The 15,550-nt window shown below is 36.1% G+C and overlaps 2 protein-coding genes across 2 annotated transcripts; one reads left to right on the plus strand and one right to left on the minus strand.

Moving 5' to 3' along the window:
* Positions 1 to 218: 218 nt before the first annotated feature.
* Positions 219 to 3,269, plus strand: LOC142611763 (early nodulin-93-like). Its single transcript, XM_075783891.1, has 4 exons — positions 219 to 543; positions 1,325 to 1,386; positions 2,400 to 2,475; positions 2,950 to 3,269. The coding sequence occupies exons 1-4, from the start codon at positions 426 to 428 to the stop codon at positions 3,045 to 3,047; spliced, it is 354 nt and encodes a 117-aa protein (XP_075640006.1). The 5' UTR covers positions 219 to 425; the 3' UTR covers positions 3,048 to 3,269.
* Positions 3,270 to 4,546: 1,277 nt separating this feature from the next.
* LOC142611870 (uncharacterized) lies at positions 4,547 to 7,912 on the minus strand. Its single transcript, XM_075784011.1, has 9 exons — positions 7,798 to 7,912; positions 7,551 to 7,614; positions 7,315 to 7,402; positions 6,677 to 6,856; positions 6,410 to 6,592; positions 6,109 to 6,285; positions 5,861 to 6,015; positions 5,604 to 5,727; positions 4,547 to 4,775 (listed from the first exon to the last, which is right to left on the minus strand). Exons 2-9 carry the CDS (start codon positions 7,598 to 7,600, stop codon positions 4,764 to 4,766), a joined length of 969 nt encoding a protein of 322 aa, XP_075640126.1. The 5' UTR covers positions 7,601 to 7,614; positions 7,798 to 7,912; the 3' UTR covers positions 4,547 to 4,763.
* Between the last annotated feature and the right edge of the window lie 7,638 nt (positions 7,913 to 15,550).

Raw genomic sequence — 15,550 nt, forward strand, 5'->3', positions numbered from 1 at the left:
ATTAGTTTTTTTGCACCTAAAACAAGATAATAGATTTTAAGCAATATAAATTTTTTTTAAATCATATTTAAATATGTAAAAGGTTTTAATTCAATTTTCACTTAAAAATATAAAAGACCCTTAAATACATCAAACTGCTTGTCAATGTCATGATTCACGAGGTTTTAGGAACATCTAGTCCCATTATAATGTCTCATTATTATTATTTTTAAATTTTTGTTGGGTCTTAAAATTTGAAAATTTTACATTAAAAAAAAAGACATAAAAAAAGAAAAAAGAAAAGCCGTTAATAGGAGGCGGCGAGTAAGAAACAGAACCGAGTAAAAAAATTATATACATAAAAAATAAAAATAAAAATCCAACACGTCTATATTTGCCTCTGAAATCTGAGAAATAGAGAATAGAGAATTGGAAGTAGCAGAAAAATGGGAATCCCATCGGAAATGAGAGACATATGGGTGAACAAAAGAAACGGCTTCATCATTGCTTCTCCGCTCGATGATCAGAATGCCTTGAACGCTAGAAGAAAAATCTGCAATCAAGGTAAGCTTCAATCTCTACTTTTTTTTTTTTTTTTAATTATTAATTTAATGCATTTTTTGGCTATTTTTGGGGCTGAAATTTAGAGATATTATTTGGGGTCAGTTTTTTTTTTTTTTGGATCATTTATGCTCTATGTGGTTGTTCCACTGATGGGCTGATTAGTTGTTTTTATTATTGATTAAGATTCTCACTTTGGGTCTTTTTTTTAACTGTCCTGATGCACTGTTTGGTTGCTGAGAAACGGTACAATTAAATGTATAAAAACTCGGTATCAGCTTGTTGGGTTATCTCTTTTGAGATTCTAAAATTAGATGCGTTGAGTTGTCTTTATGACCTGTTTGGTTGCTAACCTGGGAAAAGGTAGGAAACAGAAAATTCATTAAAGGGTTTCGATTAATATTGGATTTTGTCGATTGGGAACTGAGAATTGGAGAAAAATGTATAATCAAAGAGTTTGATACAATTTCTTGGTTAGTTTGAGGTATATATGAAAAATTAAAATGGTAATTTTAATATTTTTCCTTAGCTTTCATGAGACCCGGTTAGAGGGTTTGTGTGCGGGCGCGTGTAAAAAATAAGGTCAATCATCTATCAGCTGTATGATCTAATTTTGGTTGGGTGGAGTGTCTTTTTTCTTGGATGCTATTAAAATTTTAAAATTGTACAGAGCCAGTGTTTATTTAATTATTTGTTCATTTACATTTGATTATTTATGCAACTAAGGGTTTACTGAATATCATCATCAGATTGACTTACACAGGCATGTATGTGTGATTTGCAGAAAGTATTCGTGAAGGATTCAAGAATGCTACCATCGCAGCCGTTGTCAGTGCCGTGCCAACAGTATGTGAAATTGTGATGGTCATCTTTTACTAAAAAAAAAAAAAAGTGCTGGACCTTTTATTGGTTTCGAATTTCTTATCTATCTTGTTTTTGGAGGTCATATTGGTTGGAAAATGAGGTTATAGAGACTCCTTTAGCACTTGGGTGGAATGAATCAGACATCTTAGCATTTAGGAAATGACAACAACCTGAGATTTTTATGTTTTATCAGTGGTCAAGTGCTATTTTATAGTTTTCATAAGCTTTCATATGCATTGAGCTGGACAATTATACAATTTCCTGCAAGCCTCTCTCAAAGGCGCTCATCTTATCAGTTGGGAATTTACTTCTACTTATAATCTGAGGACCCAACATGGCCTGGGTTGAGGTGTTGATATTTCATAGATTTCAAAATATAAAGCATGTTCTAACCTCATTTCAATTGCACAAACTAGCTGCTTCATAAAGTAAACAGGCCATATATTTGTTGGACTTAGTTAGATTGAAGTTCCATTTGATACGTTTCTATGAACTCCATGAAGGAGGACCAATGACAAGTGTTTTGCGTTTAAATATTGCATTGGGGACATGTTTTTTGATTATAGTTCATCTAGTAATTCTTGAACAAAGGCCTTAAGTTTTTATATCTTTTTTAGCTCTTGTTGTGAACAAGTTATCTTGCAATCATTAAAACTCTTTGACTTGTGGCTACTTTACCTGTGGATTATGGGTTAATGTGGTGTGGGAACTAATTGAAGCACATGAAAAAGCTGCTGCCAGTTAACTGTTACTTTTACCTACATTTGGAGCATTTTAGAGTAATAATTTACCAAAATTGTAGGCAAGAATAAATTAGTTTAATAATAATTCATTATCTGTGGTGATTATGATAAAGATGTGTGTATGCTGAGAAATCTCATTCTAATGAATTATGTTGTTGGTTCCTGTTTAGTTCACACATATTTCTATTCTGTTCTGTCCCATACATGTAGATCTTTATATCTTTTTCTAATGTTTCTTGTTCATGTCTTTAGTTGGTTGCAGTTCGTAAGATTCCTTGGGCAAAGGCAAACCTCAATTATACTGCTCAGGCACTTATTATATCTGCTGGTACGTTCATAACATTCAAATTTTGTTATGAACTTTGTTGTTGTTGTTGTTGTTTTTTTTTTTTTTTTTTGATGAGTGAACTTTGTTGTTATTATTCTGGATTTGGAACATTGCATTCTAGTTATAGGATATTCCACAACCACAGTTTAAAAATTCAAGTTCCACAGATGAAATCAAGTTTTTGTTTCCTTGTTTATATGCAGCCATTATCAATATTCCAAACAAGTTTAAAGAAAAAGCATCATCTTATAAGTTATAAGACAAATATTACAAAAGAAATCTTGAAATAAGCTTCATTTGTTGATTTGTACTGCCCCCTTCCCACCCAAATTTTTGGAAGTAAAGACCGTGTTTATATCACACTTTGTGCTAATATACACGTAATTCAATGTGCCAAACCTATTTCTTCTTATCTAATATAAAATTGATTAACTATACCAGTTTTAACTGTTTAAATTTGTGATTGGTCAACAGCATCAATTGCAGCATTCTTCATCACTGCTGATAAAACGACATTAGAGTGTGCAAGAAGAAATGCCCTGCTTGAAGATGCCTTGAGACGTCAGAGATGATGCATTGGAACTGTAATGTGTACAACTTGAAGCTTTGCAAATGCATGTCAAGCTTGGGCTTGTTAAGATGTACCTTTTTTCTGGTTTCTCTTTGCTAAGCATGATGGTTAATGTTTACTCCTATCAAATAGCGGTCTATGACTAATCAGGTTTAAGACTCATTTTAACTGAGTTTAATGTGGGATTACAACTAAAATAAAATGCAAGAAAACCATTCTCCAACATCCATTGTATTTCAGTTGGCTAAGCTTTCCTTGATCAACTTGTACTGTTACTGGTTGATGCACCCTGATTTGATTCTCTTCAACATCATCACTTTGGTCATCCACTTAAAATTCAAGGAGTTCCAGTTCCAATTCAGCCTCAATGGAATAGCCAGTGCAAGCTAAAGGGTCCATCAGTTTGGATGCAAAGGATGCTATTAGGGATGTGCAGCCAACCCGTCAAAACTGACCCAACCCAACCCGCTGGGTTGAGTCGGTTTTTAAGCCTTGATGGGTTGAGTTGGGTTACAAAAAATTTTTTGATAGTGGATTGAGTTGGGTTTAGGTAATAAAATTTCAAACATGGCAAACTCAACCCGACTCACTTATATATTTAATATATATATATTTATTTATATTTAAAATATATTATATAATTAATAATTTTTTAAAAATAACTAACTTTTCCTATCTTATATAAAAGCCAATTAATTCGCACAAACCCTAGTAAATTACTATTGTTGTTTAGTCATCAGTGTTGTTTGCCTTTAAGAAGTTACATTAATACTAATTTTTGGATTTTTATAATATATTTATATTTATATTTTTTTTTCTACTCAATTTAATAATAATAATAATAAAAAATTGGTCCAACCCAACCCATATGGGTTGGACTTATGTTATGGGATGGGTTGGGTTGAATTTTTTTTTTACCTAACCCATCATGGTAGGTTGAGTCAAAAAATCCCCTCGACTTGACCCATGCACATGCACACCCATGCTCATAAACCACTTTCCTTGTCGGCTGATGAAATCTGAGTTTTCAACGAGGTGATATAACATTTAAAAACTAGCTCCTTAAGGTGAGATTGTAATATACTTGTACAGCATTGGATTTACCACAATTCACTGGCACCAGTGTATATCAATGGTATAATTCGGTTTTTTTTTTTTTTTTTTTAAAACTTATTATGACTGATGGGTGCATTTGAACATTCCATGCTGGTTTGACTCTGAAATATATGCATTTCATTTTATTTAAGGGTTTATTTGCAACCATCACATGCCTTCAGCAACTATTTAAGGCACAATCAACTAAACTGTGTGGCGGAAACTGGTTATTGAGTAGACCTTCGCCTTCACATGGCTTTGCCTATAAGGGTGAGGTTTGTTTGTGAGCTCTGTATTGAAGAAGAGAACGCCACACACACTCTTGAGGATTAGGGAACGTGTACAATTAATCAGCCAGCAACAATGCCTTAGCCATGGCACACGTAAATTAAGAGAGCAAGAAAATTGAGATCAAACTTGAAACTTACTTAAATATTGAATGATTTTCATCTAAGCAAGCAAAGAAAAAAAATCTATGCAAACTAATGCGTCTCACAGGGAGTGAACAAAATTGCTCCATACACAGCCATTTATACCTCAATTACTACCTCAACCAGCGCAAACTGTCATCCAGCTCTAAATCCCAATTGCTCAACAAAACAAAATTTCAACTTCTAGTTCCTCAATACCTCCTCTGCAAATGGGCCAAATGTTAGGACCTAGTTCAAATGCAGACCAGAAACTTTTTGAACAAAATGCAAAAGAAAAGAAAAAGCATATATACTACATGAACATGGAAAATCCGATGAAAAAGTGTAGTTCAATGCTCCTAAAAGATTTTATACATGTTTAGCAAGTGAATATGAATGCCAATGAGCTCCAGCTCAATGGCATCTACTCCTTTTGTAAGAACAAGGTGAAGGGTGAGATTGTGGATTTGAGACCTACTTAACACGTGTGTAACTTATCAATAAAGAAAAAAAAGTTAATACTGACCTAAATCAGTTATGGTAGTCAATACCAATTATTTTACAACTTTTAATCTAAAGACTCTGTGCTATAGGCTAAAAAAGAGGGCATAGTCAGTTCCATATGAGTGTTGGGAAGAAGAGTGCAAGAAGAATTTGTGACTCAACACCAATATTTTGCTCAACATGATATTGTCACTACTAAAACCCTTGCCTACAGGGATTTATATTTCACTGTTCATGCCCCCCAAAAGTGTACCTGCTTTTTCCATTCTACAAGCCCTATCATGTGGACCCATGAAGAGCCACCATGAGACCAGAAAACATAAGAGGTAGAATAGAAGCAAAAAAGTAGTGACCCTAATATTAGACAAAGTTTATAAATTTTGAATTTATATTTGGGAAAAGTTAATGGACGCCCTAAGGGCATTAGTTTACAAACTACTTTTTATCATACATCATAACATTTACCAAACATACCACTTTCCAAGGGAAATGTGAATTCATAGATGCAAGACACTTAATATAAAAATCAAATATTAGATAGGACGTACCTTGCGTTTCTTAAGTTTCCCCTTTCCACTACCATAACCAAAGCCTGTTGCTTGTTCGCTGTTATCATCCTCTAACGGTAAAGCTTTGATTTCATCATAGAAACTTTCCGTCAGACCTAGCAACCTGGTATAAAAAATGAGAAAACAGTCAGGCTGAAAACAGTATAAACCACCAAACATTTTGTATTTTAACAAATACAAATCAATAAATGAGATAAGAAAACCACTGCAACCAATATTATTTTTATTCTGCATACCCATTTCTTGATTTCTTCAAATGTTTCTCCTTCTTCTTTTCCATCTTTGTCATAGGAGCACGAGTAAAAAGCTCCTCTTCCTGCCGGGCACGCTTCTCCATTTTTGCCTTATACCTAGAAACCTCAACACTTTCAGCTCCAATAATTTCTCTGACCTGCATTTTGACCATCAACAACAATAGATCATGATTATCATACATGGAAGACATTCATGTCTAGTAACCCCATAAGAGCAGTCCACAACTAACCTCTTCAGGTTTCCCCTCCATATTATCCATCATCTCACGCATAAAATCACTCTGCCTAGATTGTCGAAGCATCTGTTTCTCCTTTCTCAAGGCATTCCTTTCCTTCTTTGAGATTTTATCTTCATCCATAACAACAGGGACAAGTTTGGGGGGTCGATACACACCACCACCACCTTCCTAAAACATATAAACATAATCTTAGAAAAAAAAATATCACAAGTTTGTTTCTAATTTTGGTAAAAGATGGTTTAAAAGAGAGGAACTTAATATCTGAACTTGATACTTCAATATCTTGACTCACCGGAGGTACTATATCATATTGGGGAACAAGCATGTCGGGGTTTGGATGATACATCAATGGATCCTCTATCCTCTTGGAGGTATCTGATTCCTTTTTACTTGGACCTACAACTTCTGTTGTATCTGTGGTAACCCTTGTAAGCTTATGGATTTGGTATTGGAGTTTTTTGTCAATTGGTCGTATCTGTCATAAATAGAGAGAACAATTCTGTAATAGGCATAACACAGGGTTATTAGAAGATAAGGATAAATAGAAACAAATCCAGACCTTCTCCAAAAACAACCTTGTCTCTATTAGGCTCCGAACAACAGGATGCCCCTCAATTGAGAATCCCTTTGCTTTGCGAAGTAGATAATAGACCAGTGACTGGCAATAGTTTAGGAGAAGCAAATGTTTGGTTTCAAGATAACTTATCCCATCTGCTGTCAGGAACTGACTTGCTTTCACCTAATGTATAAGTCAAAAAAGTGAATCACTAATCGTAACAATGATGACCGATATGATAAATTTGGTAACTTGTAAGGTGAAAAATAGCAGTCATGAATAATTCAAACATACTTGCAATAGTTGCTTAATGCTGAAGAGTTTACAGTAGAGCATGTAATATAATAATCCCATGCATTGGATATTTGCATCCTCTACGAGGGGCGGAACCACTCAATGAGTTGTTGGGGCCATGGCCCCCAAAACTTTTCAATAATTAAAAAAGTACCCGTAAATTTAGTTAAACTTTTCATATAATTCTCATGTAGAACTCTTAAATTGGATAAATTTTATGTTTGTTATTACTTTGGCCCCTCTCACTCTTAAAATTATAGTTCCGCCTATTTGCAAGAGGGAGCATGCATATATCCGATAAACAATTTTGCAGCAGTAACATAATTGGGACTCAAAACCACCCCTACCTTAGAAGTTAAAGCTTGTACTTTGGTCCTTACAGTATCTAACCCTTCCTTCATCTCTTTCAACAATGTAGCTAATTGGGGGGCTTGTCTGCAATCACAACAGGGTTACCAAAAAAAAAAAAAAATCATAAAATTCATGAACTTGAGTGGGTAAAGCATTGAGTTTTCTACAATATAAACAAGTGCCAAGTACCAGCAGCAAATATACAGATAGTTAGGTAAAAAAAAAAACTTACTTTTTAACTGTGTCATTGGAATTTGAGCTGGTAGTCCCTTCCAATTCCATACTTGAATTCAAAACTGTGCAATCATTTTATCAAACACAAATAGACCCGTACACAATTAATTTGACAATCAAGAAAAATTACAAGAGATGACCCTTAAAGAAAATTCAATTTTTAAATACACAAAGTAATCGGTCGGTTTAAACCAAAAAGAGAGAGAGAGAGAGAGAGAGAGAGAGAGAGATTGAAGAGAACATACCCTAAGAGAGAGAGCTGATGAATGAGGGAGGCATAGAGAGGCGGCGAGGAGCGGCGTGAAAGTAGTGTATTTTGTTTTTGTTTTAATTTGATGTATAAAACGACGTGGTTTTCTAAGTTTCCTACCAGCACTACATACTCATCCCTATGCCAAACAATGGGAAATGACAAAAATGCCCCAACTTGCCCTGCACTATATGTTTTTCTTATTTAATAATAACCTAAATTTTTATCATACATTTATAATTTATATTGTATGCGGGCTAAAATCTGTTACCAATTAATTTGTAGAGAATGAGTTTCTGTGATCAACCTTTGTATGCTTTAATGGTTTAGTTTCAAGTTAATGAAAAAACAACAAGCTATCTAAAAGAAAGAAGAAGATTTCAATATTAATTCTTTCTCAAGTTAGTTCGAGGATCTCTAATTTATATAATGTTTAAGTCTCAATTACAAAGTATAGATGCACATGGTGTATTTTTATTGGATTCTCCGTCCCCCATTTTGGAGGAGTTCCCTTTCTTTACATAGCTTTTTAAAATGCATTCTAACCCTCCACTTGTATTTGTACAATCATTAATCTTCCTTTGGATACTTGTCCTATTAAGGTTTTACTAGAGGTGGTAGAATGTGTTGTAAGCTATGAATGTACTATTTAGGGGTCATTTTGTCATTAATGCGGCCAGCTGAGCTAGTGCTAGTGCAGTGCATTAAATGCATATGTGATGGGTACTTTACCTAGATATTTCCTTTCTTCTTTACTTGCACGTTTCTATCTCCTTCCTCAATATTTTGTTTTTTGGTCCAAGTGGCTTGCTTAAAGCCTTCTGAGCAATGTTTGCTCTTTGGGTTCCTTAGGCGATCTACTTCTTCGATTTCAATACTTAAGCTCTTATTAATGTATTGGGTCAGGACTAATGAGAGTATGGGTCATTTCATCCTCTTAAGTCAGGCCCACATGACATTATTCTGTATTCAAATCTTGCCCCTCCCACATATACATATTCTAATTTATACCATCTCTAAATTACTTGTTTCTCTCTCTTATAGTGCTCTTGATCACAGTCATTTTTTCCTTTTCTATTTCATATATATTGATTTTTAACTATCTTTGGAAGAAGCGTAAATTCACTTGGGCCAAATCGGCCCAATACCACCATTTTTAAAAATATTTAGGCAGAAAACACTGTTTCGGAACTAATTGGGAAAGTACCACTTTTTCAAGTACTCGAGTTCTCCAAACTCGAGTACTGGATGTTACACCTCCACCGTGGCATGCCAGCGTGGAATATCTATTTTTTTTTTAAAAAAAAAAATTCACCTAGTACTCGAGTTCAGTAGACTCGAGTATTGTACGATATGTTACCCGAGTTTAGGGAACTCGGGTACCAATCTGGATTGTACACCGCCATGGGATGGGATAATCCAGACTAATACTCGAGCTCAAGAGACTCGAGTACTTTGAATGGTGCCCGAGTTTTTTAAACGCGAGTACTAATCTGGATTCCACACAATCCAGACTGGTTCAAAATTGCATATCCAGACTGGTACTCGAGTTTGTTAAACTCGAGTAACTTGAAGAGTACCCGAGTCCTTGAAACTCGAGTACTAATCTGGATTTTCCCAAATTTGCCCAGTAAGCTCCTGCTCCTTTATATTCTCATTATTTGCACCTGGCATTTTCTGCGTTTGGCACCAGTAAGGAATGTAACTATGAACAACCGATTTGATATCTATCACAAATGAAAAAACTAAAATTTAAACTTCTCAACAAGTGCAGGCATTTGAATGCCATGTCCAAACAAAAGAGAGAAATTTCACGGCAATTACATTACAAAAGGAATGAGCCCATTCAAACAATAACATAATTACACAACACTCATAATAAGTAACCACTCTTACACAAGATTCAAACAATTCTTTAAGGTTGTAAGGTCCTGTGACATTGAGAGTTCCACTCCACATTTGCTCTGCGAATTGCTGGTAGGCCTTTTCGGAAAGATGACCAGTGTCAACTAACAAATATTCACTAGCATTCTCACATAATTCATACTCTTTAACTGATCTCTTCCCTCCACAACTATTTATTCCTTTGTATGGACCAATTCCACAACATGCAATATTCCCTTCCTTGAAACCTTCACAACATGGTTATAATGCTATCAGTTAATGACATAATATAGAAGGATGCCACAGTTCAAACTTAGCGTACCTAGTCTGCGAGACCACCACTCGCCGAGGCCTCGTTCCGCTTAGGGCATGTTCTTCTGTTATGCCCCTCTTGGTCACACAACCCGCATTGCACCTTCCTCCCCCTCCTTCCATGGTGTGGTTCTAGGCCGATTCCCGCCCTCGTCCATCTCATTCCCGATTCGTGTTGAGACAGGCGACCTTTCTCTCGAATCAATTGGGGGTTAGGGAGGACCCTTCGAGTTTCTTTAGGATCCGTCCATGATAATCTATCTTTCAAGACAGGGGAAAACGGGAGCATAGCTCCGAAACAATGCGTCCACGCTATAGCATTGGTCAATGTACCGCTTCGCATCATGTCGATACCTAATACAAATCTGCAATGACATGTGAACATGGTATCTTATACAATTTCCATTTTTGACATGTGCAAGTTCTTTGCAACAAATTAACTCCATGTGTGTGATCCCCATTGTCCACTGTACCCCCGGATTATGCGGTGTATCTACTTGATATGACCGTTGTTGCGCACTCAATCTTGTCACCATGTGATGCTCCGCCTTCTCCTTATTTCTCATGAAGATATCCAAGGCATATTTACACCATTTTTTCCCCCGAATTCAATCCGCTTCTATGCTCTTATTGCGACGATCATCGAAATAAGCATTCATTTGAACCATGTGTATTTCACCATTGCTGTAATGGGTGTGCTACGAGCACCCTTTAGAACACCATTGAAGCACTCGGAGACGTTTGTAGTCATCGTCCCATAACGGTAACCCTCGTCAAAAGTTAGAGCCCATTTCTCTTTGGGCACATCCTTCGATATTGGTGCGCATCCCGGTTCACATTCTCAATTAAATCGAAGGTGGCATTGAACTTTCGCTCCCGGGTTGCACTTGCCGCCCTCCATACTAGGTTCTTTAAAGTTTCATTGTTCCATCTAGTGTTCACGTTACCGCATAGATGACGAAGGCAGGAACGATGTATGTCGTCATGGGAGGCCGCAAATAGTCTCGATTAGTGTCTCGAAGATAGCTTGTATCCCAGTGGTGTCCGTCGATATGACACAATGTGTGTCTCCCGGTCGCAACATACCTTCTTATACAAGCCAAGAACCAACCCCAAGTCTCGTGCTTTCTCGCTCTCCACAACGGCGAAGGCTAGTGGATAAATCTTATTATTAGCATCGTCGCCATTGCAATCATCAATTTCCCTTTATATTTTCCATAGAGGTGGGTTGCATCAATACTAATCACAAGCCTACAGATTCTTGAACCCAATAATACATGGACGAAACGCCCAAAATACGGACTTGAATGTACGGAGTTCCCGGTTCATCATTTTCGTCCACGTTTAACTTATACTTTGTACCGGACTTGCATCCTTAAGTCCCGCCAAAAAACGTGGCAACTCGCATAAGACTCCTTAAAATCCCCGTATATACGCAACGGCCTTTTGTTTGTAATCCCAAACCATTTATGTGAACCATAATGATTATGTTAGAAATTAAGTACAAGTCAAATAATTATAGTTGAAGAAAACAAATCAAGACTTGTAAGGCTATAAGATGAAGATAATATTTCTTTCTCTTTATTCGTTTTTTTTTTTTTCAATTCAATTTCATTTTTAATAACATCAGGTATTCATGGGTTTTGGGAATTACAATCATGTTTATACTTCCATGTATTGAAAAAAGAATGCAAGTTAAAGAATACCTTGTAGTGAGATACTTTGTGTTTTAAGTCTGCCAAAGCAACGTGACGTAAGTTCTTTATCTTATACGCGGGGTCTTCTCGTATATAGCGCTCAAGTACGTATGCTAGGAACACCGAATCAATCATCCGTCCATCATGAGCATTCTGAATTTTGTCGCACGTGTGGGGGCCCTTGCATTTTGCGATCTTCCAAACATTGTCTCCCTTGCAACAGATCGCACGGACCGACCATGGGCGGTGAATCATCCTCACAACTCACCATAAGCCTCTCGAGTCCGAATGCTCGTTTTTAAACATAAAATTCTCTCGCGGCGTACCAAGTCAATGCATGTCGCACGCAAATTTAGTCGCGAATACCATTCCTTTCATTCGTCGCCGCCTGTGCGTCCAACTTGATACTTCTGCTTGCATAACCGGTGATGGATCAAACATATTATCCCAAGTGTTTTTGGTGAACCATTCCGGCGTAGGATCGGGAGCAGGGCATGTGTCTCTATTCTCTTCTACAACCACATCCTCGATATGATCAACATCATCATGTTCACCCATGGTTTCTACAAGCTCCTCAAAAAATATATCCCATGCGACAGTATCCCATTCTCAGTAGGGGGCACAAAAACGCCTCATGCAAACAAAGCACGTTGGTCACACAATCTAAAAAAAAACACTTAACCATTATCTCTACTTACTGGTCACAGCAGTTGGTCTTGAATGGAGAACTGACACTGAGACTCAAAGACTTGCAGATGGTGACCCAACTACTAGTACCTCCAGTTCTTACACAGTCCAAGAGCGCTGACTTGAGTTGGAAATATAGGTGAGAGTTGGAAAGGTGGTCACAGTTGGACAGCTTCTTGCAGAATTTGGAAAGATAGCGCTCAGTAATATGCTTACTCAAAATATAAAGATGAAAGCTGATGGGGAGGGTATTCTGAAGAGGTACTCGAGCTCCACAGACGCGAGTACCATTAATTATCCATTTTAGTGGTTGCTGCTGTCAGGGAAGTCGGGCTAAGTAATAAGTATTTAAACGGGTACTCGAGTTCCACATACTCGAGTACCATTAATTATCCTTTCATTATGTTGGTTGTGGTGGTTGCTGCTGCCAGGGAAGTCGGCGTAATACTACTCGAGTTTTAAGAACTCGAGTACAGTGTCATAGTACCCGAGTTACATATACTCGAGTATTCCACGGGTACAGCTTCTAAGAGTTGTGTTTTGACACAGCGTGGTACTCGAGTTTATAGAACTCGAGTACTTAGTCACAGTATTGTAAGTACGCAGTTGTACTCGATTTTATGAGGCGCGAGTACTTTGCTATAGTACCCGAGTCCTACATACTCGAGTATGGATCGGGCATTCCTCATTATACAAAGTACAACCATACAGCTTAGTACTCGATTTCTTTAGACTCGAGTACTCTGTAAAAGTACCCGAGTTCATTAAACTCGAGTACAGAGCTGTATGATTGCAATGTCCTCATACCCGAACCATTCGAGTTTTGTGTGCAATGTTTATCTGGTGAGGAAGCCATGCATGTGCCATAAGTTATCCTGTCATGTCGTGCCAGTGTTACTATTTTTTTCCCCCGAGTGGCTAATGTCATTGGAATTGCTCATATAATGCTCAAGGGTATAGATGGATTTTAACTGGGCATGCATGCATATTAATCTCTAGTAAAAAAAATTGCACTAATTACAAATTTGGTAAGGTTTTCCTCTGGTCCTTCTTGTTGCTCAGCTTTCATGAGATTAGAACATTAGCACCTCCCCTAAATGCAAACAAAAAATAATCCTTTTTCCAGTGTATCAAAAACATGAGCAAAACAAATATTTTTTTAAAAAAAATTATCACATAAAAAATCTATAAAATATTATTTTTTAACTTTTTTTCACGTGAAAAAAAAAAATTAGAATGCCTAATGATTTTTGTGTATAAACTTTTGAAAAGTAGATTCAACAACTTTGTATCTAATTTTACTTGTATCTAATTTTACTTAAAAATGAACTATTAATATTATCAATAAACTACAAAGTACAAATAATAATCCAATCTTATGAACTTAATTAATACTATCACAATCAAATGTCCAATCCCTACAATATACATTTATAAATATCAATATCTAATAAAGTATATACTTCAAATAAGCGTAATGATCACGGGCACATTATTATGTTTGAGCTTAACTTGTTTAATATTTGAGTCTAAACTTAAACATGAGCTCTCATTTGCTAAATAAATGAACATAACAGATTTTTTTCAAGAAGAGCGTAAACAACTTGATTCATTTACAACCATAAGCAAGAGTATCATAAATGCAGATTAAAATCAACAATGCGCGGTTAGCTTTTCTCAAGTTTCCATAGTAGGAAGAACAGAAGCAAAATGCAATATCTATTTAACATTCAGTTACGGAGTAGAGCAAAAACAAAAGTTATATAAATGGAAATTTTCCAAAAAAACAAAACATGAAGAACGTTATAGCATTACATCCCTTAAGTCTACTCACTTTGAAAGAAAATGAAAAATTTCGTGGTGCAAAGGTCATTCGGTGATCATAACAAAGATAACGGTCTTCATCCCAATTTCACAACCAAAAGAAGGAAAACCGCACAGTAAATAATTGCATGATCACACGCTATATCGAGATTTGGCTGATCTTTCCCTTTTGGAATCATCCTGTAATGTCAATGATCTCCTTCCACTTCCTCCCAATGCTCATCTAAATATGAAAAACATATATATTCATCACAGGCCAGGTCGAGCATTTAACATAATAATCCATAATTCAAGCAATATTATAGCAACAGTACATAGGGAAAAATTCAATTTCTTAGGGTAAAAACATAGAAGTTCTTGGAGCCAATTATGGTTCAACCAAAGAGCAACAATAAGGAGAGACACCAAATTCAAACTACAGCAAGCAAAAAAAAAATCAAGTCTAAACAAAAAAATAATAAGTTAATCATGTTGCTCGTGAACAAGTTCGAGCTTGTCTTACAAGAGAATTAACCAAGTCTAAACATATAATCTTCTTCAATGATAAGCTCAAGCGAGACATTTGAAAAAAGGGATTTATGATTTACAGTTTAGAATTAAAATATCAGTTTGACATGTTAAATCAAGATCTGGTCACGAAAATCTTAAAGTGTGTCTTTGTTTTTTCTAATAAACTTTATCAAACTTTGTACAAATCAGATAATTAGATGTCACCAAATCAAAGTTTTTTTCCCCCCTACAAATAGTTTCAGCAGTATTAGGCTTCAAGATCGGCACTCACCAGTCTTCCCATTGGAAAGAGGCAGAGGTACCACTAAGCTATGGGGTAATGAAATCAAGTAAATTTTGAGATACATGACCAAATGCATAATCAACATTCAGGTGACTCGTCACTCAAGTCTAATGCAAGCAGAGAAAATTACAATGCCACAGAGAAACTCTACATGCCTTTCTTCAAGAGGTCAGCGGTTTCAATTTTCTATGTGATATTGCTTACAAGAAATCCACAAAAGAAACTTTTGAGAACAGGCCAACTGTTCAATGAACTTGTTCCTGTGATCACCCCTCTACAAGGCAAATCTCGACAATGACATCTCTAAGGGATATTTGCTCTAGGAAGCAATCCAGAACCTAAGAAGAAAGGTACAAATGTGAAAGAACAGGATAAAATACAAGCTAGATATCTTGTTGCAAGAACATTGGTAATGTTATGGATAAAAAAAATTTACATAGAAGACAGACTATATTGAAATATTTAGGCAAAATGGTGAACTAATCAATTCAGTTGAAAAACTAATGCAACAGAAAAGGAACTACAGCCCCAATGAGAGGTCATTTGGAAAG

The sequence above is a fragment of the Castanea sativa genome, chromosome 10 (assembly GCF_040712315.1).
Source record: "Castanea sativa cultivar Marrone di Chiusa Pesio chromosome 10, ASM4071231v1".
NCBI classification, from domain to species: domain Eukaryota; kingdom Viridiplantae; phylum Streptophyta; class Magnoliopsida; order Fagales; family Fagaceae; genus Castanea; species Castanea sativa.